The sequence below is a fragment of the Elephantulus edwardii genome, unplaced genomic scaffold (genome assembly GCF_000299155.1).
Source record: "Elephantulus edwardii isolate Elephantulus edwardi_28Jun2011 unplaced genomic scaffold, EleEdw1.0 scaffold00328, whole genome shotgun sequence".
In the NCBI taxonomy this organism is placed as follows: domain Eukaryota; kingdom Metazoa; phylum Chordata; class Mammalia; order Macroscelidea; family Macroscelididae; genus Elephantulus; species Elephantulus edwardii.
This window is the reverse complement of record NW_006400078.1, coordinates 1,553,157-1,580,160: the sequence shown is the minus strand read 5'-3', so window position 1 is coordinate 1,580,160 and position 27,004 is coordinate 1,553,157. Positions and strand designations below refer to the sequence as shown.

The 27,004-nt window shown below is 56.3% G+C and overlaps 1 protein-coding gene across 1 annotated transcript in view; it reads right to left on the bottom strand.

Annotated features, from left to right (window-relative positions):
* The window catches only part of MACROD1 (MACRO domain containing 1), a 168,155-nt gene that overhangs the window by 128,978 nt on the left and 12,173 nt on the right, over window positions 1-27,004 (bottom strand). Inside the window, exons 2-3 of the mRNA XM_006901537.1 lie at window positions 26,193-26,294; window positions 24,836-24,952 (exon numbers count right to left, since the gene is read on the bottom strand). Of these exons, the coding sequence (XP_006901599.1) occupies window positions 24,836-24,952; window positions 26,193-26,294 (219 nt within the window). The remainder of the gene's footprint in view (window positions 1-24,835; window positions 24,953-26,192; window positions 26,295-27,004) is intronic.

Here is a 27,004-nt window from a genome sequence, read left to right as displayed (position 1 = left end):
CCCAAAGGCACATTGTTTGGATCCACCAGCTGCTCTGCAGGAGAAGCCTGGGAAGTCTCCTCCCATGCAGTCAGGTGCCTCTGAACACCCACTGGATGGTCATCTGTGAGTCAGTTTTGACTGTGGTGCATAATCACCACCACCACGGATTGGAATTGACTCGACAGGAGGTGCTTTGGGCTCCCACTCTGCCCCAGCCTTCCAGAGTCCATCTGTCTTTGGGAGTGAAAAGTGACTTTTAAAAAAAAAGTGACTTTTCCCCAGGGCTCCTCAGAATGAGGGATTCTAAGTCACTTAGATGGAGGAATTCTTCCTTTCTACTCCAGGGCGGGTCTGTCTCTGTCCCACTCCCTGGGACTGGTAACAGGCAAGTAGGGGCCAAGTATAAAGGACAAACTGAGATCTAGGAAGAGAAATGCAGACCCAGCAAAGTGATCAGGCAGTGAGCTCCCCGTCCCTGGGAGCATTCAAGGACATGACGGCAATGTGGCAGGTGTTCTAAGTCAATGATGTTGGGCGAGAAGACCTCGGTTTCCGTTCTTCTCTGTCATCCACCCACCCCGGTCCTGGGCAGAAGCAGAGATGGAGACTCTGAAGCTCCAGGTAACCAGAGTCCCCTGAAAAATCCCGAGTCAGGGCCACTCGGCCCCATCAGAGAGCTGCTGACGTCACCAAAGACGCTGCAGAATCCCATCCTCCGTGTCTGGAAGGGCCCGGGAGAGGAAGTGCAGACAGGAGCCCCGAGAAGCAGGTAGGGAGTCCATCACCTGTGGCAGGCCTGCCACCTCTGGGGTTCTGCTTCCCACAGGGGCTGTTTTTTTCCAGCTCCACGCTCTCCCCACCCATCTCACTGTGCTCCAGCCAGCGGCTTGGCTGCCGGCAGCCTGGGGCAGTTCTTGCGGCGCCCTTTAAGCGTTTACCATTTCTTTTGAAATGTTCCAAGCAGTTGCCCGAAATACCCACATTAGCTTCTCTAAAAAGCCTCACGCAGATTCCCTCTGCTCTTTATCCCTCCTCCTTCTGCTCCCCACCCCTTATTTTTCTGATGTGCTGTTTTCGGGTTCTAGAAATTCTGTGGTGCTGGGGCCACAGCACGAGCCCACAGCTCATGGTAGAATGAGATCTACAGGTGGTCCAGGGACCCTGTGCCCCAGTGAGTGGCCTTACCTCTTTCTGCAGCTCCCACGGAGAGTGCAGGTCTTTGATCTGGGAGTGGAGGGGGTTCTCAGAGACCTCGTACTGAATGCTGTGTTCTCACCCGTTACTGCACCACCACCCAGAGAGTGGGGGTCACCAGCTCCTGTGGCATGTGTGGCCACTACAGTGACAGGGCAGCCTGGCAGGCTGTTCACACACACAGAAGCCTCTCCCAGCACCAAGACAGACGGCTCCCCTGTGCAGCCCTCCACACCCGCCCAGCCCCCAGTTCCCTGAGGCCCAGCTCATGGGACAGTCCTGGGGTTCCCTGAGGTCCAGCACAGCATCCTGCACACTTGTGTGTGAAGAGTCCCTTCACCAGCAGCTGAGCGGGGCTGCCCTCCTCCTCTAGGCCCCTTGTCCTGCCGTCTGCCCACCCAGGTCAGCGCCAAAAGTCCTCCACCCGGCACCAGCCACAGAGGCCCGGCACATCGAGGCTCATGTCCACACCTCCTCTCCAGTGCCCTGCTTGTGGACCGCCTCCCTCTGATCTGGAAGTCCAGCCACTCCGGGCCAGCAGTCTGAGAACCTCGGTTTCCCTCCCTGCATCTCACCCCGGGTGGTGACCAGGAGGACAGAGAAAGGTTGACAGCACTGGAGAAGGACACACCAAGGAGACAGAAGACCCAGGAGACATCCACCGTCCCCAGTGGCCACTGGTCAAGAGGAAGTGACCAAGGTTTATCCTCAAGGTGGAGGATGTGCACAACGTGAACCGACAATCAGAGCCACAATGGGCACCACGCCTCACCTCCCAGAATGACTCCTGCCCCTCGGGGTAGGGACACATGGGACATCCAGGGACCACCCACCTTCCTAGTTCTGCTTTCCACTGTTTCTAGGCACAGAAGAGAAAGATACACACCCCAGAGCTTACAATGAGCCTTTGATGTACCCACCTGGCACAACCACCGAGCAGCAAGCCAATCCCCGCTGAGAGCCCACCCTCCCCTGGAGGCAAGGAGTGGTCATTTGAACCAGGGTCTGTTCCCTTCCAGCTCACAAGGAGATGCTCTAATCCAGGAGGGGCGGCCATGTGGCCTAGCATTTGAGCTTTATCACCTGAGCGAGAGGAGAGAGGACTGGGGAGTGAGGGGGCGTGGAGGTTGTGGAGGGCTGTGGGTTTGTAGTCAGAGATGGCACAGCCACTGGCCAATTATGAATGTCACCAGGCGGTGGGAACAGAGACAAGAGGCAGAGTAGGCTAAGCGAAGCCCCACGCATAAGCACTGGCTGTTGTAAAAGCAATTCCCCTTCCTGATGTTAAGAAGCATCATGCAACTGCTTTGATCCTGTGCAGCATTTGGGTAAGGCTGTTAATCCCATCCCAGGTGGTCTGAAGAGGAGGAGAAGGTCTGAGTGTCTCTCTGCTACATACAGCCAGTGTCACAGGAAGGGTACTGGCCTGGCCTCTTCAGAGCCTGGGACCCAGTCTCTGCTGCTGTCAGAAGGGCCTCAGCCCTGGCACCGCCCCCCCCCCAACTTCCCTGAGCCCCGCCTGCCCTCCACACTCCCCTGCAGATCCTACTCCCTGAAGCCTCTGCCTCGAACTCCTTGTTGGCTTTCTTTCTCTAAAGGGTAAGGCAGTCACAGAGGTCCGAGTGATAGGACCGCTACCCCCTCTGCCTGTGGCCGTCGGGGACCCAGCAGTGAACAGGCCTGGCTTCTCCGACTCTGGCCAGGTCTGGGGCCTGCCGGCTTCACGTCTCACCTCGCCACACCAGATGGTTTCTGCAGACCAAGACACACACACACACACACACACACACACACTCTCACACACTCACACCACCACTACCACCACTACCACCACCACAAACCAAAGTGCACTCCAAACAGCCCTTTGGCCTCCTCCTTGTAGGTGCCTTGAAATTTCAACGTTGAGATGAATGTGATTAACTACTTGGTCTTATTTTTTTGTTTGTCTGTTTTCATATAAAATGTCCAAGTCCACTTTTCCTTGTCCTTTCTTGAAATAAATAGAAAGATTTAACTTTTACGGCGCTCTTGGCTGCTGACTCTGGTGACCGCTCCTGCTCCGCCCCTCACCCCTTGGGGGTCAGCCCTGTGGTCAGGTCCACCGGCGTAGGGGTGGAGGCTCTGGGTTCATCAGGTTCTCAGGGTGATTTGGTGGTGGGAAGGCTTCGGAGGCTTGGCAGCATCAGAGGGGTTTGAAAGCAGCCACTCAAGGCAGGCCCAGGACCGCCGGCTCCTCTCAGAGACTTATTAATAGGCACTGTGGATTATCCCCTAAGACGCTCCGGCAGCCATGTGGACGCCCAGATAAGACGCCTGGTTGATTCCCCCACTGGCAGTGACACTCGGCCTTGGATGCCCCCCCAAGACGCCCCTCATCCCTCAGGCCTGCCCACAGCCCCCCCAGCACTTCTCACACCCTAAGAGAAGGGAGAGTATTTTCTGTGAGAACAATAGTCGTTTCTGCTAAATTTAACACAGGACTCTTGATTCCTGCCTTAGATCTGATTTCGTGTCTGCCTCTCAGTTAATGAGCTTCTCTTCAGATTCCCCAGAAAGTTCTTTCTCGCTGTGCTTTGGTGGCGGGCGGGTCTTCACTGGAGTGACACAGATTCTTGAGTTCCAGAGTCACCCTCACCTCCAAGTCTCCTCAGTCCTCACCCCTCGTCCTGTTAGAGGGCAGAGGTCAACAAGACAGGACTTCCAAAGGCTCGGGAAATTCCCAAGGGAGCAGGACACAGTGACCTTCTAGAAAAGGCCAGTTCTGACTTGTTCTCAGGGCCTAGCACACAGGATGTTGTCAGGAGGCCTGCCCCCTTTGTCCCACCTGGGCTGTGGGGAGATCTTTCTAGAACACTGTTAGCCAGTCAGTCAGCAGAGACTTGGCCTAGGTGCTCCTGGGAGACAGTGTTACTCCTCCGTCTTGGAGACTGAACCACAGGTGAGGTGGGGGTCTGTCCTGTTCTGGGAGGGGAGGTCCCCTTGGGAGTGCATCTCCGGGCTTGGCAGCTGAGGAGAGGAGGCCTTGAGGCTCCAGGAAGGGACCTGATACATCAGAAGCTCTGAGAGAGACACGTCCAATTCTATACCTCATTCTGGAAGGCTCCTCTTCTCCATGAACAGAGTATCTGCCCCCCTGCTGTCCCTCTAGCCTGGGCTCCAGCTTCATGTCCAGTGTCTCCTGCATCACAAGCTATTGGCCACCCCCCTAGAGTCCCTGGACAGCATTCTTATGCCCAGGTCTGTGCTGTGGTGTTGTCTCTACCCAGATGCTCAGACACCACCACCCAGAAACCCTCTCCATCTCCCTCCCCCCCCATCTCTACTGGTGTTTCTCAGGCCCACAGTTTTACCTTGTGGGGGACAGATTGGCCAGGCTGATCCCATCTCCCTCATCTTCCAATTCCCAGAAGGTGCTGGCGAGCACACGGAGGCATCCATAAAGCTTTTATCAAAGGAGGGAGTCGATCAACACCAGTCAATAGATGGATCGATCCATTGACCAATGTTAGGTACCAGGAAGGCGGATGCACTCCCCAGTGCCCAGAGGTGGTTAGAACTTTATCCCCCGACACACCACCACCACTTCTCTCTCCTAGGTCGGCCCTGTATCCACTGAAGGGAGACCTGGGGGAGGCGGAGGAGTGAGGCAGGGGGGTCCCACCCACCTCACCTCATGGGGGCAGAAGTTACAATCCTCAGCACATCGAGGGCAGCACCACAAGCCAGTCCCATTGTCCCCTGATCTCTGTAAGGTGGGCAGTCGTCTGTGACCCTCTGGCCCTCCAGCAGGGGTTCTGCCCACAAGGGATCATCAGGGGAGGGGCACTACACACTGGCCACTCCTCCTTGGAGGGCTCCTGTGTGGTGCACCTGGAGTCATTCTGAAAGGTGTTAGGGACCCAGGCGCCACCACCCACGGGCTGTGTCATCATGTCATCATTTTCTCTGTGCCTTGGTCTCTACCTCTGTAAAATGTGTGCATTGTTACACTTCTGAGGAGCCGCTGGCAGGTCAAAAACCAAAGCAACTCTCTCCCGTCGGGCTGAGCAGAACCTCACCACTGAGATTCCAGAAGGTTCATGGTTGGAATCCACCAGCTGCTCCGTGGGGTAAAGATGGGCAGTCTCCTCCAGTGTGATTTACGGCCTCTGAAAACCCACTAGAGGGTCTGCTATGGGTCGGTCCTGCCTTGACAATGCAAAACAGCCATCCACACAAGGGAACTCTGGTGACTTAGTGGTAAGGAGTTGTGCTGCCAACCCAAAGGTACATGGTTCAAATCCTCCAGCTGCTCCATAGGGAAAAAATGGGCAATCTTCTCCCATGTGATTTACAGCCTCTGAAAACCTGTTGGAGGGTCAGCTATGAGTCAGATCCAGTTCCTTGAAGGCATGCAACAACCATCTGTACAGAAGCGGCCAGACACGTCTCTCTCCCACAGACGGGCCTCACAGCAGAACAGTCCTGCACCCCCAGGTCAAGGGCAGAGAGAGAAGGGGCCTGTCCCCAAACCATCTGACCACCCCATGGTCCACGGTCTGCTCTCAACAGCCTCAGAGGGTCGTCTTAACAGCCCACACCTCAGCTTCAGGAGGACGGGACTAAAGTGGATGGGGAGGGATGCTGAAGTTTTAGGAGGTGCTTCCTGGAACCCCAACTCTTCCTAGTTCATCAAACTCAGCACTAAATGTTCCTGTTCAGACAGAAGGGCGAGTAACTGGCTCCTCACTTCACCGTGGCTTCCATCCTATACCTGAAGCTGCTAGCACTCCAGTTCCAGAAACTTCCCTTCTCCTTTTCCACCTCCCAGGAGAGTCCCCTGGTTGTGTCCAGCATCCTGGGAAAGAGGACTCCAATCTGGGGGAGCCTAACACCCCAGCCCGTACCCTTTACCTAAGCTCGGTGATGGCTTCATGTCACCTGCTTGGGAGGGTCCCAGGAACCTAAGGTGGTGCAATTAAGGGTTTAGCTGAAACGTTGGTGGTTTACACCCACTCAGAGGCTTGAGAACTCCAGGAAGAAGCTGTTCACCATGGGTTCAAGCCGGTCCACCCAGCCCCCAAATTCTCAAGCCGGTCCACCCAGCCCCCAAATTCTGGCTCAGGGGGCCGGGATAGAGTCCCCTCATCAGCTTTCAGGCACCAAAATCAAAGTGTGCTCCTCAAGGGTACATTCCTGGGGCCCCCACCCCACACTTCATCTTGTCACAGCTCTACACGGCCAGCTGCCACCAGTCCCCGCACACACACGCACAGGGCTCGGGAGGGGCCCTCAGAGGGTCCTTCTCCTGCGGCAGCATAAACAGGCTCCACCACCGCTGACAGTGAGGTGCATCCCGGCACACCCCCCACCCGTGCAGATTTACAGGGAAGTGAAATCTTATTTGCACTGCTGCCAAGCTTGGGACGCGATGAAATTACGCCTGGAAAGAGCTCTGGCCTCTCCTCGCGGAAGCGGCTGCTTGGGAGACGGGCTTATTAAAAGCCACTGTGGCTACATTTCAACCTGTTTCAGGTGTTAAGTAATTTACTGCCACCCAGAATTCGGTGGCAGGTTTTTATCATTTTTATTTCCATGATGCAGTGTTGTGGGGGCAGGCTTACAGGGGTCCCCACGGGACTGTGGATCCAAATGCTCCCCTGCTCCCCAAGTTACAGGAGATGGAAAGGGGGTGATGCAGATAGGAGACAGAATAAGTAGCAAAGTGACAGTGAAGACAGACTCACACCGGGGCTACGGCAGGTTTGAGCTCCCCTCCCGTGCTAGGGGGCCCCAGGAGACACTAACACCCTTCAGATACTTCCTGACGGGCACAGGAGCGCAAACTCAGACCCAAACTCCCTCTGTCCCAACACCGAGCCACAAGTCACTAAGTTCTTTATTGAGCACCTACTGAGCCAGGCCCCGCACAGACAGGGACACGGCAGGAACCAGGCAAAGACCTTAACCCCACGGACAATAGGTATCTGCTGAGAGGTAAGTAAGCCCATTGGAAGGACAGATGCCAGTGGTGGGAGTGGGTGGGAGGGCCAACTCTGTGCAGCCCCCAAAAGAGGGACTGTTCCACGTCACAGCGAGGCGCAGAGCTGCTGGTGCGGGGACTCTTGATTTTCACCCCTCTAGAGAAGTAGAGGTGAAGGGCAGACACCCTGACTTCACCTTCCTCCAGTCTGAAAGATGTAGGGACGTATCCCAACATGCACACCGAGAGAGTCAGGGGCAGGGAGCGTGTGGTCTGGGGGCACAGGGTGGGGTACCCCTGTCCCAGTGGACCCTTTTCAGCAAGGCCATCAAAGTCATTTGATGCTTCTGGCTTTGGGGGAGTGAGCCTATTACGGAGGCTCCAGGGGGTTAACCAACACCCTCCCAAAGCCCCCTGTCTCCACCTGTTTTCAGACACTCCAAGAAGACCAAGGGGAATCTTCAAAGTCCTGTCTGAGCCAAGAGCAGAAATTCTTTAATTAGCTTTCTCTTGGAACGAGGCCCTGGCGAATGGATTAGTCCTGGCGGGGAGGGGGCGGGATGGATTGGATTCCGCCCTCAGAGATTACACACGGCGGGGTGAGGGCCCAGGGGCGGGCCAGAGACCAACGTGTCCCCAAGCAGGCGGTGGCAGCCTCCACCAGCCGCTCCGAGGAGCTGGCAGATGGAACCTGTCACCGGGAAGATGCCGCGTGGTCCTGGGAGCTGGCGCGAGAGACGCTTGGCACAGCGGCTGTGCGCCTGGGTCCGCTAATGAATGTGCTCCTTCCCGTGCGCCCGTCCAGATCCACAACTTCATAATTGGGGGGGATTTCCTAAAGGGGCGCCCATCTGTGAGAGCGAGGCAGTGTGGGCTGGCGGTGCCAGGCACTGGGCATCTGTTACCATGTTTCATCCTCGCAGCCGGGGGGGAAACCGAGGCCAGGCTCAAGGAGCTTGCCAAGGCCTCGGGGACAGAGGCAGCACTGCGGCCAGCTCTACCCAAATCCCCCCCACCATCCCCAGTCCTGACCCCACAAAGCCCGACGGTAGGGGCCTGACTGAGAATCCATGAGCCCCTGGGAGAAGGTGCCTATGAGCATCTCCCCTCCCACATCCCAGTGCTGCTTCCTCCAGGAAGCCTTCCCTGACTGATCCTCCATCAGCACGGAGCACCTGTGCTGTGACCCCCGTTATTTATTTCATATCCTGAGTAAAGGAAGGAGGTTTGCACCTGGAATGAATGAATGAGTGAGTGGACACATGGTGTCTACTTGTGACCTCAGGAGGAGGAGGTCAGGGGACAAGGGATCAGAGGAGGCTCTGGAGGCCCCAGAAACTGAGCGTCAAGCTGGCGTCTCCCCAGGCCCGGGCTCTCCTGCTGGCAGGCAAGAGGGTGACTCAAGGACTCGGAGACCCAGATTCCCCAGACAGCAGCCAGCCGTTTGAAGTGGGACTTGTGCCCCCCTCTCAGCTCGACATCAAAGGCCACGCCATGCTGGGCTCTGCAGATAAGGGCTGCTCGGGAGGGGAGGGTGCTGGGCACAGCTCCGGGCTCTGTGACAGCGTCCCCTCAGCAGAGTCCCAGGACACCAGCTGAGCCACCCCTGGGGTGGGCTGCCAAAGGGCTCTGTCTAGAACATTCCACCCAGTGCCTCTGCTGACCAACATGTACTTGTATATCAGGGCTGCTGACCAAGTCCCTTCCTCCAGGAAGCCCTCCCTGACCCTCCAGACGCCTGGCCCAATGTCAGGCCATTATTCATGAGGGGTCCACATGTCCCTCAAAGCCACACCACCAGGTCTGGAATCTCAGAGTCTTCTGACAAGGACCTGTTGAATGGGTGGATGGATGTACAGATAGGCAGCTGAGTGAATGAATGGGAGGATAGATGGACAGATGGGTCGTTGGGCAGACAGATGGGAGGACGGAGAGATGGACAAGCAGCTTTATAAGCAGCTGAGCAAAGGAGCCCACGGGAGGGACGCCCAGCCCAGGTCAGGGGAGGTTCCTGGAGGAGATGACAGCTAATCCAGAGCCTGGAGGTTGAGCATTCAGCCCACTGGAAAAAGAAGGAAGGGTGTTGCCGGCAGGGGAAGAGTCCTTGCAAAGGCCAGGAAGCAGAGAGAGCAATGCGGTCATAAAATGGAAATCATTTAGCTGGATGGAATGAGAGCAAGCGAAGGGAAACGGAGCAAGGAAGGGCGGAGCCACACCACAGGGTCTGGGGGTCACTGGGACCACACTGTGGAGCCTGGGAGCACAGGGCCACACCATGGAGTCTACGAACTAGGACACCCCAAGAGCAGAGATCACTGTTTCCAAGACTTTCCCCATATGCAGGCCTCAGGGGTGTCACAGTGGCTACTCCTTTGGCCAGCTCTGGGGGCCTCCCAACTTACATGGTGGACTCGACTCACGCACCCCCAACCTCAGCAATGGCTGCAAGGCTGAAGAGGGAGCTGAGATCCAGAGGCACAGGAGACGTCAGCCCCACAAAAGGCCAGCCCCAGTAAGACCACAGCCAGGGCCACACGTGTGGGGACCCTGGGGCGAGGGGCCAGATCCCCCCACACCTGTTGGTGATTGTCAGAGGCAGCAGCATCAGCTGACTGCAGAGTCCTGCGAGCAGAGGCAGGAGAGCTGTTTGGGGTTTCTGGCATAAAACAAACATTTCTGGCACTGTGGACGTGCCGGCTTGTGCGGGAGGCCCTGGGGCCTCAGCGGTGAGCTGGCGCCAGGCCACCTCCCGCACCGTTCCCGCACCTGCACAGGGTGACGGTGACGCTGCCGCTGGTGGCCGCGGGGCCTGAGGAACAAAGTGCCTTCTTTCAATCAGCCTTTTCCTGATTGCTAGCGAGGTTCTGCATCTTTCCACGTGTTTACTGGTCATTTGTTTTCCTCCTACCGGGAACTGCCTGTCCTCATCTCCTGCCTGTTTTTCTGGTTGATTTGTGGGAGCTCTTTGTACATTAAGAGAGGCTGCCTTCTCCTGGGGAAGGGTCTTTGGAACCTTTCTCGGGGGTCCTCAGTTCCAGGCTGGGGGCGGGGGATTTGCATGGATTTCTGGATGCTTCTGCCTAGTCCCTGCTCCCGACAGAGCTCCCAACAGGCCAGCGCTGCCGGAAGATGGAGTATTTTTGGGAGGAGTGAACACGGGCCAGGCCTGCATCCGGCTGGCAAAACCACAGAGCTGATTTTTTTCTTTATTCTGAAAGGTTTACGCTGCCAGCCAAGCGGCACAGGGGAGGGCAGAATGCTTGTCACCTTGCCAGGCCAGCGGGAACCAGTGGACAGAGGGAGAGGCCCCAAAGCCTCAGGCTGACCGCCTGCCTGAATCCTGAGACCCCTTCTCAGCCCCCTCTCCCCCCTTTCTATGATGATCCCTAAAGGGAAAGGTCCTCAACGAGACAGACTCACACAGGGACTAAATCACGGCTTCAGACACAACAGCAATTGTAGGATAGCGCAGGACTCAGCCGGGTTTCATTCTGTGATGTGTGGGGTGCTATGAGTTGGGACCGGGTAGACAGCATGTGACAATGACAAGTGTAGCCCAGACCCTTAGCCGGCAACCATTCGACCTTTCAGGGCCTGAAGCATCCACTGTTTATTTCCCTCCAGCGCTTCTGCGTTTCAGCCGACAAACAACGCAGGCCGTAAAACTGATTTCCAAGGCCTATAAAGGCAATAACATTTAGGGAGACAGGAAAAATAAAGCCCCTCCTTTGGAGAAGTAATGGCTGCCGGGAGCCCTCGCGGGGCCGTTTCTGCAGCTGGAGGTGCGTGGCTGGCCAGTCCGCCGGCTTCCCCGCGCCAGGTGGTAAACAGCAGCTCGGCACAGGTGCCCAGGGCCCTCGGCCGCCAGAGAGACTGCTAACCGGCTGCTTAACCTCCCCCCAGGTCCCCCTGAGAACCGGGGAGAGTGCACTGCAGCCCCTCAGCCACCCCTCACCACCACTTCCTGAGCTGCTGGGGCATCCTCTGAGCATGAGACTGGGGACCCCAGTGGGCAGCCTCCAGCCGCAGCTCTGGGGCCACCCAATCACCCTAATGTGGCCAGAGCAGGACACTGTCCATGCTGACAGGCCCAGTGGGCATCGTGGGAGGATGGGCAATACGGCCCCAAAAGCAGCCCCCTGGGACTTGGAGGCGATTTAACTGTGGGCAAAGCAGAAGGGGGTCCCTGCAGAGGCCTGGTTTGCTCTCCACCAAGCTCCCCAAACCCTGATTGTGATCAGACGTCACATCCATGAACAAGACCCACACCTGCAACCACCAGAGGTGACCACGTGCCACTCTTCTCACTCGTTCATTCGTTCACCAAGGGTGGCGCGCAGCAGCAGAAAGTGCCAGGACACACAGCAAAGAGACTGAATTCAAGTTTCTCACACCTAGACAGGTCATTTAAGGTCCCTGCACCTCAGCTTCCCAAATTGATATGAACAATGGGAACACCGACCGCCACCTCCCAGGTCATGGTGACAAAGGTGATTCTGGGCTAAGACAGGTAAGACTGGGGTCTCTGTCTGCAGCTAGAACCTGGGCCAGGGTGAGGGCTAAGGGCCCAGGGTGCACAACAGGCCTGCAGCCAGAGGGCTGTGCGGCCCAAAGGCAGGGAGATGGACTGGATGACCCCAACAGTCCCACCAGCCAGGGAAGAAGCAGGGTCAGAAGACAGGCATCCAGGAACCGACCCCCACTTTATGAGGTGGATCTTCAGTGCAGCCAACAGCATACAGACCATGGCTGGGGAAGGGGACCCATGAGAGGGGACCCGTGGAGGCACCCTGCAGGCTCTGAGGAACCCCCTGCTCTGAAGTGACTCAAGCTCCATCTCTTTGGGGATTAAAACACTTCATGTCACAGAATTAGCCATGGGCTCAGCCTCCAGTTTGACTGTAGAGTGGAAGAGAAGATGTGCGGGCCCCCTTCTAACTAGGGGGGATCCGAGCATCTCTGAGGGGACGCAGTGGGGCAGGGACGCCGCCCACAGAGGAGACTCTCAGCTGGCTGGGCCAGAGCACATTTGCATGGCGAGATGAAGAGCCGGCCGGGATTTATGCAGCCGCTGTGTGATTCCTAAGGCGAGACGAATCTCCAGGCCGCTTTTCTCAGCAGGAACAAGTCTTTTCTTTAAATCGATGGTGACACATTTTTAAACTCCAATATTAAGGAGGGAAAGATTTGGCCAGCCCCCTGGAGGCAGCCCTTATTAGTCACAAGCTTATCTGAGAGCAAGCGCGAGGAGCAGGCCCCGTGGGCCCCAGCCAGGCAAAAGGTCCAGCAGCCAGGCCTGTGGACACGAGCCCAGGACGAGAGTGATCGACGGGGACAAATGAGAGGCCAGAGGGGGCTGCCCCTCCAGAGCCAGGGGTAAAACCCTGTGAGGAGAAGAGCAGTTAGGCGGAAGGGACAGATGGGTAGAGAAGAAAGAAAAAGCAGGTGACAACAGAGGGAGAATGGTGGGCAAAGAGGGGGGAGTGGAGAGAAGCAGGCATTAAGCTTAAATGTAAACGGCTTCCCAAGCTCGGGGTTCACAGAACTTAAAATCTGGTTTCCCATTTTGCTATGGCTGCTAGGAGACTCAAAGCTGCTTTGTTGTTGTTGTTGTTTGTTTACAGTAAATCTGCTTAGCCTGGTTGTGATGGATCATTTGGGCCAGTGACCGGGTTCTGGGAGCCACATACTTCCAAGCATTCACCAAGAGTGTCAAATACTAAGAGTAGGAATGAAGCCTCATCCCCAGGTAGTCAGATATCATCCCCTCATCAAGTGGCAGGTGCAGAGAGCGAGGCCCAGGAACCAGGCAAGAGGCTGGTAGGTGTCGGTGTGACCGAGAACTTGGGCCTGCTCTTATTAGTTAACCCGGACCGGCGTCCCCACTTCTGACGTGGTTGATGGCTGGGTGATGGCTCCTAGTATTAGTGTACTTCTTTTTCTGGGAACAGATGGATTAAACATTTTTCCCCCAAAAGCGACTTCCGCTTAATCACGCACTTCCTCAGTGATAACAATCACCATTTATTGCATTCTGATGATTTGCCAGGTGTCTGCAGAGATCACCTCCATCCTCCTAGCTTCTCCCGAGCGTTTAACAGATGAGGAAACCAAAGCTCAGAGGGGGAAAGCACAACCTGGTCAAGGTCACAAGAGCTCCAACGTGGCCACGGCAGGACTTGAACCAGCCCTGTTCTGTCTGAAACCTGCCAAGTCTTACCCCAGCAGCTGGCTCTGCCCCCATGAGATGCACTCATCCTGTTATGAAGGGGAGGCCAAGACAGGGTGTTGGGACTCACAGGTGTGTGGAGGTGCTCAGTCCTCTCCCTGACAAACCCCGACCCCAGGATCCATAAGGAGAAAGTTCCCCGGCAGCTGCCCGCAAGGATTCAGCTCCTCTGAAAAACAACGCAGCAAAACTCCCGTCACAAATGTCAATTCTGGGCCATTTGCTTCATAGATTTTAATGTCCCTGTTTCTCCTAACATCCCCAGCAAGGTAGTTCTTGCTTTTCAAAAGGGATGTGGCGTTTGATGGTGTTTAAACCGTACGTGAAATACAGCCAGGCGGCAATAATAAAACAGACTCGGGCCCCGCTGGCAGGGAATGGCTGTCAGCCGGCCTCTCCTCCCGCTTGCAGGCACCGGCACAGTTAAGCTCCTATTTTTATGGCAATTACAGTGTCCATGGGAGGGTGCCACAGCGGCGAGCACAGAGGGGACCGCCGGACGAGGGCCACTTGTTGCCGCTGGGAATGGGGTGCTGCCGGCAGGGCTTTAATGAACCCGACCCTCAACCACCCACTGCCACCTCCATGTCGCACGTCTGCCCACTGCCTCCCATGTCCACTCCTCCCAGTCCAGCGCTCTGCTCCAGTGGTGTCCTCTCCGGAAAGTGCAGCCCACCAAGCTCTCAGCTTCCCAGTTCCCACCAGTTCCCGTCTCCTGACACCCCCATGTGGTTGAAAACAGATGCCTTCAAGAGGGGCCCACACAGCTGAGCCCCCTGCATCCACCTCAGAGTCCTGGCAGCCAGGTTGGGGACCTGGGGGGTCGATGGACACCCCGGCCCTCCCTGAAGGGATTCTGATAGAGTGGGGTCAAAGAGCTGTTGTTGATAGTTGGGGTCACATCCGTGTGGTTGACTCACGGTCCTGTGGGCAGAGTTGAACTGCTCCGTGGCGTGTTCGAGGCCGTGGCCTCTCAGAAGCAGCCAGCCAGGCCTGTCCTCTCAGGCATCTCTGAGAGCATTCAAACCACCAATCTTCCAGCTAGCTTACCGCTTAACCGTCAATCACGCCCTAAAAACCCACCTCACTGCTGTCACGTTCATTCTCACTGTGGCCTGCGGGGCAAGGCAGAGGTGCCCCGCCGGGCTTCCAAAGCCGTCATCTTTGCAGAAGATCAGAATCAGAACGCCTCACTCTTCTCCCTCCGGGAAGCTGGGGATTCAAACTGTTTTCCTCTTATACACTCGAACCCCACGGCACCAGGGCTCTTTGCTTCAAAGTTGTTTCTGTTAACTGAGCCCATCTGGTGGCTGGGCATCACAGTGGGGACCTGTTCTTGCCTCTTAACCAGCCCCCCATAAAGGAGACAAATGTGGAAACTGAGGCCCAGAGACACAAGGAATGTTTTCTTGTGAGCCCCTCAGCCTCAACACCCCCCCCCCAACAGGCCTGGCCAACTCATCCCAGGACAGCTGCACTCCTCTATGGTGAAAAATGGAGCCAGTGGGGACAGGGGCAGAAATGGGGTCACCACAGCCCCGAAGGGGCGGCAGACAATGACCCACCTGGCCGCCACTGAGGCCGGCAGAAGCACCAAAACCAAGTCAAATCTGTTTAAATAAGCCTTTAAAAGGAAGTTTGAAACATGCAAAGATGGTGAGAGGAAGAGAGAGGGCGTGGGGGGACTTGGTTCTGACCTAGAGTCACTGAAGGTATTGGGGACATCCTGGTCCTGGGAACACCCCAGACCACACACCCTAGAGGAGGGCTGTGGAAACTCAACCGAGAGAAAGGACATGAAGAAATGGGGAAGCCCCTGCCTTGCACCTCATGGTCAGGAGGCCCCCAAAAGGCTCTGATCGTTAGGAGGGGACCCACCCTTCAGTCACCCAGCTCAGGAAGGGGTCCTGCCCATGGATGGTTCCTAGCTGTCCCATCATGGGGTGAAGCAGGTATTGAGAGAGGGGCCATGTCCCAGCTCCTGCCCATCAGGCATGGGGTGGGTAGAGTGCCCCACCCCCAGTCATCTGAGAGACAGTAGGGCAACGACCCTAGTCCACAACTAACACGTGCTAGTGCCCACAGAAATGGTCTTTCAAACTCACACTCTTAGCCCCATTTTACAGGCAAGGAAAACAGAGGCTCAGTGAGGTGAAGTGATTTGCCCAAAGACTCACAGCTGATACTTAGTGAGGCTGGGACTCCACAAACGGACGGAGCTGCTGCCAGGGTGGACATGAGGACGCAAGGGCTGGATCCCGTGTGGTCACCAGCCTGCCTTGAAGCCCCTAAAGTTGGGGTGCAGTCAGGGCAGGAGGCCCGAAGGTCTGGGGTATATGTGGGGGCCCATCCAAGAAAAACAGGTACAAGCAAATTCAACCCCACACACCCACAAACAGCAGCTTCTGCGGACAGGGACCCTGAGACCGGGGTTCCTGGCTTTCACGGGTTGTGTCCAAATCCTTCATCTCCAAAGCCGAAGGCCCGTCCATTAGATGGGCAGGCACCGCCACCCTCGTGAGCCCGCTCTGCCGCCCTCTGCCAAGATACTGGTGGAACATTCCAGCAGCGCAAGCCAAGGGCTGCAGAGCCAGCCCTTTCCATGCTTGGCCAATTTAATGGGCCCATTAATTTCAAAACATATACATCCCCACAAGCTCCGGCCTCGGCTCACTGCTCAGGGAGCAGAGCGAGTCGGGGACACAGGCAGGCACGCAGGGGTGAGCGCTGGGGCCAGGAGGCCTCAAGGACAGGGGGGGATGGACAGTGGTGTGCTGAGCATGGGGCGCAGAACGGGCACACCTGACACCCTAATCCATGATTTTTTAACTAGTGTCTATCGTGACAGGAGGGAGAAAGCCAAGAAGGACCAGGAGCCGGCTGGGGTCAGCAGGTGCTCGAGGCTCAGTCTCTGTCCCTCTCCTGACACCAGGCCAAAGGAGGCCATGAACTCTAGAGCCCAGAGCAGTCAACATTCTCACAAGCACGTTGTCCAAGAGGCCGGCTATCTGGGCCTCAGTGTCCACATCTGTTAAATGGTTCAACCCCTTCTGGCCCTGACTTCTGCGCCCACCCATGCACAGGCAGAGTGGGGGCAGACTGGGCAGGAGTGGCTGATGGTTCATCAAACCTTACCCACTGTCCACCCACCTTTCTCACGTATTCATTCAACAAACATTCATCGAGACCCAGGAAAGAGGGTCAGGGCCCACTCCTTCCAGACCCAGGGAAGCAGTGGCAGATCCGGCTGATGAGTTTGAACTTGACACAAGACCTTGGGGTAGAGAGACTCTCCACGCGGTGCCAGAGCTTGGCTCACTGGACCAGCCCTCAGAGCCCATGAGGGAATCTCAATAATTCAGTGGGGATCCATCATTTATTAATTTATGTAACTGCTTCTCAACCTTCTGGAATGAGCCACCCTTCTCCTTCAGGCAGAGGTGGAGACTGGGCCCTGGCACCATCTCAGATGTCCTGAGGCTCCTGATACTGGGACAGGAAGTCACCGGAAACCCATACCTCCCGACTGCCCCAATCCACGCTTCCCCCTGTGACTGGACACAAAGAGGCTTCTAAAAATGCAGTGACCACATCACTCTGAAACTCAAAGTCCAAGAGAAAAGAATTTGACCCCCAGCTCTGCCTTTTACCCAACACAGTGAGCACTTTGAGCCTCAGTCTCTGCATCTGTAAAATGGAAAGGCACTAGTGTCTCTCAGAAACAAGGCCAAGCGAGTGGTGCACGGTGGCTGTAAGACACATGGTCACGCAATCCCAAAGGTGCGCAGTTCAAATACACCAGATGCCCTGCTGGAGAAGGAGGGACAATCTCCTCCTGTACCAGTCAGATCCGATTTGACAGTACACACACACACAAATAATAACTAAAAAAAACACATGGTCACACTCACAAGCCGCTGGTGACAGTCCCCAGCCCCAAAGAGGGGTCCTGTGGGGAGCACTGGGGGTCAAGCTGGGACAGGGGACCATCCTGCAGGCCACAGGAGCGAGGGACCACCAATGGAAGCTTCACATGAGTCAATGTCCCCAGACCCAGCTGCCGGATCAAAATATCAGGCAAAGTTGCCCCCTCTTGAGTGCACGGTCACCCCCTGCCCACACACCTACTCCAGTTCTCAGCTGTTTGCAGTCAGAACAGGTACTCTAGAGACCTCAAGGAAATAAAATGGGAGAAAGAGAGGGTATTCTCTACCCACTCTGAAATAAAGAGACGTGCTGGGACAGCTGGGGTCTAGGCTCCAGCCCCAGGGCTACCACAGTTCACATACGTGGCTGGAGCTGCTTCACGTCTCTGAGCATCAGTTTCCCCATCAGGATAAGGGGATGAGAGAGAGAATATCCAGAGGCCAGAAGAGGTGGGAGGATCTGTGCTGACAGCTGAAGCCCTGTCATCGCCACCTTCGGCTCCCCACTGCCCACATGCCTCAGCACACACGCACACACTGCGCACCTGGTGGCCCCCTTCTCCTTCCTACACCTCCCAATCCCTTCTCCACACCATCCCTGCAATCTGTCCACTCTCAAGTCTGATCAAACGTCTGTCCTCACAGCTCAGGATCCAGCCCCAGACATTCCAGACCCCTTGGCCCCGAGTCCCACCTGCATCAGCCTTCCCGTCACCTTCCTCTCTCCCCCTGGAATGCCCTTACCAACTACTGGCAGGAGGGACTGGTCCTCCCTCTCCCGGCAGCCTTCAAGATTGCCCCCTCCACCCCCCAGGCATGATCCCCATCGCGCACAGACTCTGCTGCCCCTTTCCAACCTCGTTGCCAGGTGTGAGCTGAGAGACTAGGCTCGCTTCTGTAGCCCAGGCTAGCCCTCCGCCTGGTACCCAGTAGGGCTGCCATCTCCTTGTGCCCCTCCCTCCCGGGGCTGGGCCATATTCTCTCTCTGCACCTCAGTTTGACCCTGAAAATGGGGATGCTAGTCCCTCATAATAGGAAGCTCCGGTGGCTTAATGGTAAGGAATCACGCTGTCAGTGTAAAGGTCTGCAGTTTGAATCCACCATCGGCTCCCAAGGAGAAAGATGGGCCATCTCCTCCCATGTGCCTCTGAAAACCCGCTGGAGGGTCAGCTGTGAATCACTCACTCCGCGGTACACAATAACAGTCCCTCACATCTCCATTTTCAGGGAGCAAGCCAAGGCCTTTCCCAAGGAGTCCTGGTGATTCAGATTTAAGCATTGTATTTTTATCTGAAAGGTTGGTGGTTCAAATCCACCAGCTGCTCCTGGAGACAGATGAGGCAGGCAGTTCTGCAAAGATTAACAGCTGCTAGAAACCCTAACGGGTGGTTTTCCTCCAGCCCAGTAGGCCACCAGGAGTCAAAATCAGTCTGATAGCACTGAACATGACCTTTTAGGTTTGAGTCCCTCACAGGAGCTCTGAGAGGGTGGCACTTGCCTGGTACATGAGCCTTGTACCCCAAAGCCTAGCACAGAGGCAGAATTCTCATAAGAACCCCATCCAACGAGGCTACCACGTGAGCCTCAGTGTTCACATCTGTGAAATGGATCAGCACCTCTCGCCCTGACTTCTGTGCATTTCCAAGCTTCCTCTCAGGGCCGGGGAGCAATGGGCACCCCCCTCCAGCAGCCAGGGCCCAGCCAGTGACGTCTTGGTGTCCCTAACAAGTCCCACTGCACAGCTGTCCCATTAAGCTGCCTCATCAGGTCTGGCCCGCCTGCCCTGCCCACTTAGAGACATTGCTGCTGGCTATGGCCGTGGCCAGCAAGCCTCAGCAAACACATTTAAATCTGAAGTGACAGATAAAGCGATTTACGGCGACAGTTTAGCATCAGATCACTTCCCACAAGGCAGTCCGAGTCCCCCCAGCCCCCCCTGCTGGCTAGTCCATCAAGGCGGTCTCTAAATCACCATCTCGACAACACCCGCCCAAGGGGACAGCGGGCAGCAGGGACGCTCGGTGACCACCCAGGGGGACGCTAGCCCTCCAGCCTGCAAAGGGGTGAAGCAGAGGTGTCTGGGGTCTTGAGAGGAGGGAGCGTGAAGCTAAGTGGCTGGTGAATTTTCCACAAACCTAACCCCTAGGAGTTAAGGATACTTCATGCCTTATTTTAAATAAATAAGCAGCTTAAAAGGCTCCCTCTGTGGCCGCTTGTCACTGGGGGACAGAGCTTCCTGTCTGCTCTTCACAGAGGCCTAACACTGGCCTCGAAGGCGTGGCTGACCGGCCACCTCCTGCCACCTCCTTGCAGAATTAATTGGTCCCTCAGCACCGGCACCTCATGGAGACCTCACTTCCAGTGCATTTGTTTGCCTCACTGCTCTGGCTCCCGAGTCCCCACTTATAGTTTATGGAGACCCACTGTGTACCCCACTTACAGTTTATGGGGACTTGCTGTGTACCAGGCCCCACACCCTTTGTCCAACACGCACTCCAGGTAGGGCAGCATGGCTGCCATTTTTCCAATGGAGAAGTAGAGGCCACAGGTCAGTCTCGATCCAAGGAAACAAAAGTTTCCACGGCCCCAAATGCTGACCAAGGACTGCTCCGAGGGGAAGGGTCACTCCGTCATTGTACAAAGTGCCACATTCATCCCCTCTGTCCTGTCATGCCCTGCTGGCCAAGGCCAGGACCAAGCCCCTGGGATGCCCAAGAATGGGGGTCTTTCTCTGCTGTGGACACTTCCTGTCTGGGACTCATCTATCTTTTGGGGACAAGGGGCCCCACAGGAAAGAGACACAGCTAGGACACAGGGGCATGGGAGGAAGTGGCCGGGTCAAAGGTGTGCTGCCTAGGGGCAAAAAGCACACAAAAAGCCTCCAGAAGCCAGAGCACCCCGCCAACATCCCTCCAGCACCCCACTCCAGTGCAGCTACTGCCCACACAGCGCCCTGCAAACAGCCTGTGGTCACCACTGCAGGATGGGCACCTGCTGGCACTCTAGGCTCCCTTCACCATCAGCAGCCCAGTTTAATTAAGATGGACATAGTGGGGCCCCACGGGCAGGAGCTGTAGCTGCACAGATGGTGGGAGCTGGCTCGGGGCAGGGGGGCTGTGATCAGCTGACAGCCCATGGAAGGGGCCCAGGAGGGCTGGGAGCCTTATGGGGCTGACTCGGTCTGGGGGTCCAATCTCTGCCACCTAAACTCCCCTCCCCACTGGCCAGGAACAGTCTGCTCCAGTTCCCAATTCCCCATAACACACATCACATATAAACACCCCACACATATACACACCACACATATACACATACACACCCCACTCACCTACTTCACACATCATATAGCCACACGTGTACACACACCCTGTATCACAAGCTCACACCATACATTCAAAATCACACAAACACACACTGCACATATCAGACACTATACAGGTCACACACACACACACACACACAATGGCTCACAGACACTATGCACCACACACTATAACACACGTCCACACATCATTCCCACAATCGTGAGCACACACCCACACCTCACTCAACCCCACATCTCACACATACATAAACACACACACAATCTTACTTACACATGCCCACACATCATATATATGTACCGTATACATACACACACAAAACATATAACTACATATACAGTCATACTAACCCATACACACCCCACACACATCACACACACACCCACATAGATCACACCCTCCCATTATCACACTAGCATTTACACCCCACGTACATCACACAATCCCATTTATATGCACATCACTCACACCACCATCTCCTATATGCAGTGGGGTGAAAATCAGACCTGATTTCATATGCCAGAGGATGGGGGGGCACAGCACACCATGGACTGTGGGGAGGAGAGGGGCCAGGAGAGATGGCAGGCGGGCACCAAGTCTGTCCTCTCCAGGGGTCACCAGGGTCCAACACAAGGGCAGGAGGGGAGACCTCAGCCTGGCTGGAGCCACCCCTCACCTGATTTTTCAGGATAGAAGATCCAGGGCCCTGCATCCTCTCATAGGCCCCGCCCTGCTCCCCCTACACCCCAAGTCCCTGCAGCTGCAGCTGGAGGAGGGGGCGGTGCAGCCACACCTCGCATCCCCCCCAACACACGGCAGGAGGACAGAGAGGGGACAAGGGGGGAACAAAAAGGGACTCTCGGACCTCAAACCCCCAGCCGCAGCCCAGTCCCACCTGCAGGTTCCCCACAGGCCACCAGTACTCGCGCGACCAAGGCTGCCCTCGTCTTCAAAATACACATTTTTAAATTCCCACCCGAGATAATTGCTCCCTCCTTCCTCCCATTGTGGAGGCTCCGTGGCCGGCGCTGAGAAGCAATTATTCACGGCTAATGATTATAATCAAGTCAAATAGAATTTAATGGACATGTATTCTCTTCCTGCTTGAAACTTTACATATGAATTAAGCACATATGGGCTTCACGCAGCACAGACGCAGATTTATGCCACCCCGAAAAGCCCTGCGTCCCCCACGACTTTTATTCCGCTAATAACCCAGCTGATTTACCGCCGGGGCGGTGCCCGGAGACGCGAGCTCTGCCGCCCCCTGGCGGCGGCAAGGGGCGGGGCCGAGGCTGTGAGCGAGGCCGAGGGGGCGGGGCCGAGGCTGTGCGCGAGGATGGGGGCGGGGCAGAGGGGGCGGGCCGAGGCGGTGAGCGAGGACGAGGGGCGGGGCCGAGGCTGTGAGTGAGGACGAGAGGCGAGGCCGAGGCTGTGAGCGAGGCCCGAGGGGGCGGGACCAGTGCTGCATCAGAGGGGCGTGAGCGAGCTCTAACGCAGGGGACAAAGGGCGTGGCCAGGATTGTGTACAAGGGCCGAGGGGGAGGAGCCGAGACTTTAAGTGCTTTGTGAGGGGCGTGGCCAACGCTGTAAACTAGGGGTGGGGCGTGTACGCAGCAGGCGAGGGGGTGGGACTAGGGCTGTAAGAGAAGGTGAAGGGCGTGGCCAAGTGTGTAAACTGTGGGGGGCGGGGCTAGGGCTGTAGGAGAATATAAGGGGCGTGGCCAAGTCTGTAAACTGTGGGGGAGGGGGGCCAACTACGCAGCGGGCAAGGGGGCAGGACTAGGACTGTAAGAGATTGGGCAGGGGGCGGGGCCAAGGCAGTCAGAGAAGGGGTGAGACTTGGGGCCAAAGTGTGGGGCGTGTGGACACAAAAGCAGACCTCAGGATTCATAACAAGGTTGCCGAGGTCCTTTGGCGCCCTCAGGAACCCCTCCCTTGCTTGAGAAAGCGTGTCACCCAAAGACTCCCAAAAGATGGGGCCTAAGGCTAGCCTATGGATGATCCCCCCACTAACACTGACCCAGGGGCGCAAGGACAAAAGTCATTCTGGAACCCTAAGGAAGTGGCCAGAGACAAGATCTATGCAGAACGCCACACACTCACGGGTGTGGGACTGAAGGCCCAAAGTCATTCTGGGCCTAGAGTCAAACCAAGTCCGATCCAAAGCTACAGATAGCTGATCCTCATCCAGACCCCCAAGGCGCTTCCAAGGCTGCTGAGCATGCCAAAGACAGTACCAAGGCCGCCAGGGACCCGGAGACGCCACCAATACCACGGTGACCCTGACATCAAGTAAAGATCGCTAGGGGCCTCTGTGTGGGCACCCCCAATTCAGCGGGCTCCAGGCAGGGGGTGGATCTTCTAAGTCTCAAGAGAAGAGCCAGCCCAGGGAAGCACAGCGAGTGATACTGGGTAAACTGAGTCACACAGGGAGTGAGGGGAGACGCCCAGCTGGGGCATCAATCACAGCTACCGGTCCAAGCGAGCTGGGCGCACAGCGTGGGCTTCAGTGCAGAGACACAGGAGGTGGCTTTGTGTTGCCGCCAATCTGGGGACAAAACGCAGGTACTGGAGCGAGGAAGGGGGAGCCCAGGCCCTCCCCCAGCCCCTGCGCAGTAGAGCGACGGCCAGGACTAAAGTGCTTTTCTGAGGGTGAGGAGCTGACACAGCCGCCACTCGGAGGCTGGCGAGTCACAAGGGCACTTAGGAAGAGCCATTAATCTCGCTGCCACGGAGCAAAACCTCCCGCCCATCCACTCCTTCTGCATCTGCGGCTGCGCCCCTGCTCCCACCCTCACGGCCACCCACCCCTGCTGATCGCTTTCCTTTTTATAAGAGCGCTCGTGGGGAGCTCCTACACTCTGGGGGTGATCCCAGGCCAGGGTACCACACACAGAAAATGACATTGGAGCAGCTGCCCCTGCTGAAGGTCAAGACGTGGCTCAACTCTGCCCTGGACACATTCGTCCTCAAAGACTCAGGGCCACTCCATCATCCTGCTGAAGGCACCCTCGACCACTGTGATGCTTCAACCAGAAATGGCTCTCACTGCCAGGTGTCCCCAGGCAGATTCACTCACCTTGCTCCCACCCACTCGTCCCAGACTTAGTCACCAGTGGGGACAGCAACACTGACGCACACATTCAAAGACGACCCAAACTCCCTCCGCTCCCCTCAGACACTCCTGCCTTGGCCTTGTCACCTGTGCACCTGAGACAGGTAGAAAGGGCAAAGGGTACAATCCATTGTGACTGTACAGTTCTGTGAATGACGACAGGGACAGACACAAAGCAATGTCCCCACCAGAAGCACACACAGACCTCAGGCTGGTATCCACACCCCACGTCCTGGAAATACCTAGGACTTCCTCTCTGCACCGCAGACTTGCAGGCCAGAAGCTCTGGAAGGGTCCCCACATGTGCCCAAGATGGCCTGGCTGGTGGTGAGGATGATCTCCCACGTGAAGACAAAGACCATCCTTCTTCCATGAGGGGTCCCAGCCAGGATGGGAGGCAGCCCCCATTCCACTGGCCCCACAACCACCATAAAGACCATAGGTAGTGCTCCCTGCCCACACCCCACTGCTGAGTCCTCCAGAGTCACTCTTTGGAGTCTTCTGGCCTCACTGAGGAGGAGGAGGGGCCATCTTCATCCCTCCTATAAGAGGAGACAGAAACATGACTCCCCAGCTCAGGCGACAACCCCTCTCCCCATCCCCTGTGGCCATACAGTTCTGTTTGTCAGACAATAAAGTGACAAGCCAGCAAGGGAGGAAGCAGGAAGCAGCTTCCGTGCTGGAGGGGGGCCACTTCCTTCCCCACGTTCCTCACTTGCCTGGTCCGAGGGGACAAGGCAGGTGAAAAGAGGAAAAGAGGTGGTCAGGCCGGTGTGCAGCCTGCCTGGTCAGACCACCCCTCACTTCTCCCTGTGTTCCTGGCAGGACTGCCTGGTCCAAGTCAGCCAAGCCCCACCTCCATCCACTAATGGTCTGCGATGCTCAGCGGATCGGCGAGGTGCCCCCAACACAGACAGCGGGTCACGGCTTCAAGGAAACAGAGCCCGAGGCCGACACACTGAGCTCCCGTGGCGCCAGCAGGACCCTGGAGCCGGGCAGTCTGAGTCCCACTGGAGCCATCGAGTGTCCTCTGAGCCCAGCTCAGCAGACCCAAGGCAGGCGACGACGTGGCCACCCAGGCCAGCCAGAACCCCCACTCACCGGCGTTGACAATGGCATCCACCTCCAGCTTGGTGATGTCACCCCTGAACAGGGAGATCTTGTCGTTAAGGTGCTTGTCCTTCTTGTACTTGGGCTCCTCCACCTTCACGGCCACCCCTGGAATAAGTGGGGTTCGGACATCACAGAGAAGCCTCCACTGCAGAGTGACCCTCAGGCCAGGCCCTCTCCCATCAGCCTCCCTCAGTCCCCAGAGGTGGCATGGTGACTAAGGCAGTGACGAGGGATTGAGCACCTACTGTGTGCCTGCCCCTAACACGTGGTCTGAGGGCATCATCACCACGGCCTTAGAACTACTAACACTGAGGTCCATCGTCAGCATCAAGAGCCCGTCCAGCCCCGAGGAAAAGGGCAGTGAATAGTCAAGACACGAGGCATCGCTGGAGGCACTGACTAAGACGGAAGAATGAAGCGCTGATGCCCTTGAACTGTGTGCTGGCAAAGAATATCGGCTACGCCATGGACCGCCAAAAGAACAGACGGATCTGTCGTGAAAGAAGTGTGACCAGAGAGCTCCTTGGAGCGAGGATGGTGAGATGAGACCAACCCACACGCTCTGGGCTTGTTATCAGGAGGGGCCGGCCGCTAGAGAGGGACACCATGCTTGGACAAGTACAGGGACGATGGGAGAGGAAGCCTCCCAATGAGACGGAGCAATGGTGGGCGCTGTGAGGACGGCGCAGGAACAGCACGTCCATTTCACAGATGTGGAAACTGAGGCTTGCCCAGAGCCAGCAGGTCAGGAACTCGCAGGGACTGGCTATTCAACAGCATGACCCTGTGTTAGCCGACTGCATCACTGTTCAAATCCCACCTCAGGGTCACTGGGTCAACCAGGGGGACTGGCTTACCATGTCTGAGGCTCAGTTTTCCAGCTATATAATGGGCATAAACACTGACCTTGCCTCTGGCATGTTAATAATTAAAAGAGGTGATACACGCAAAGCACCCTGCACATATTAAGTGCTCAATGCTGCAAGTATCTATCTATCTATCTATCTATCTATCTATCTATCTATCTATCTATCTATCTTATTTATTCATCCATTCATTTATTTATTTATTTTAGGCTGAAACCTTTATTTACAGAGCAGGAATGAGAAGAAAGATGAGAAGGCAGAAATGAGGGTGAATAGTAACGACAGATTTACTATAAAGTTACATCCCTAAAGGGACAGACCTTCCTCCTTGAAAGGAGAGGAGAGAAGGCCTGCAAGCATGATTTTCCTGTGGGCTGGACAAGCCGTGGGCCTGAGAGGTCCCGACCCAGCCCCCACGCAGACCCAGCCCCCACGCAGACCCAGCCCCCACGCAGACCCAGCCCCCACGCAGAGCCTACCTTTCGCCATCTCCTTCCACGTGGGAATCTTCTTCAGCCTGACGAAGTCCCTGCAGAAATAATGTTCTTCCCTCTGCTTGTCACTCAGGCCCTTCAGGAAGGCTGGGGGGGGAGGTAACAAAGAGAGGGGCAGTCAGGGCACCTGTCCCACCCCAGCACCCCTAAAGAGACTTTGCATTTCTACACACACACCCACTTTACCATCCACAATGTGTGGGACAAAGGCCTGAGGGAGGCGTCCCTTCATCTCCTTGCCCCACCCTCTTTGTTTTTTGTTTGGGGGTTTTTTCCACTCCCTCTGTTTAAGAGGAAAATTGAAGCCCAGGGAAGCTGAAGGACTTCCTCCAGTACCATAGGTCTGGGTTCAGAATTCAGGACCTCACACACACACACTGCACCTGCATCCCTCTGGGTCCCTAAATTTATAGAGACAGGATACGAACGCCCTCCCATTGAAAAGCCCCGGCTCCCAGGCATTCAGGCCTGCAAAGGCTGGGCTGGCTGGTGACACATGATCTGTTACAGTCGTCAGTAGATAAAAAGGAAGATAGCAGAGCTGACATATTTGAATTATAGTGTTGACAAAGAATATTGAGTAGGGTGCAGATGCCAGAAGAACGAGCAAATCTGTCTTGGACGCCCCAGAACGCTTCGTGGGGGCCCGGATGGGGAGCCGTCATGACTTTGGACGTGAGACACAGCTTCGTAGAGGAGACTGAGTAAACTGTCCGTGGCGTGGTTCCGACTCTAGGGACCCTCCCTCGGGTTTCTGAGGCTGCACCTATCAATGAGAGGATGCTGCCCGTCTTTCT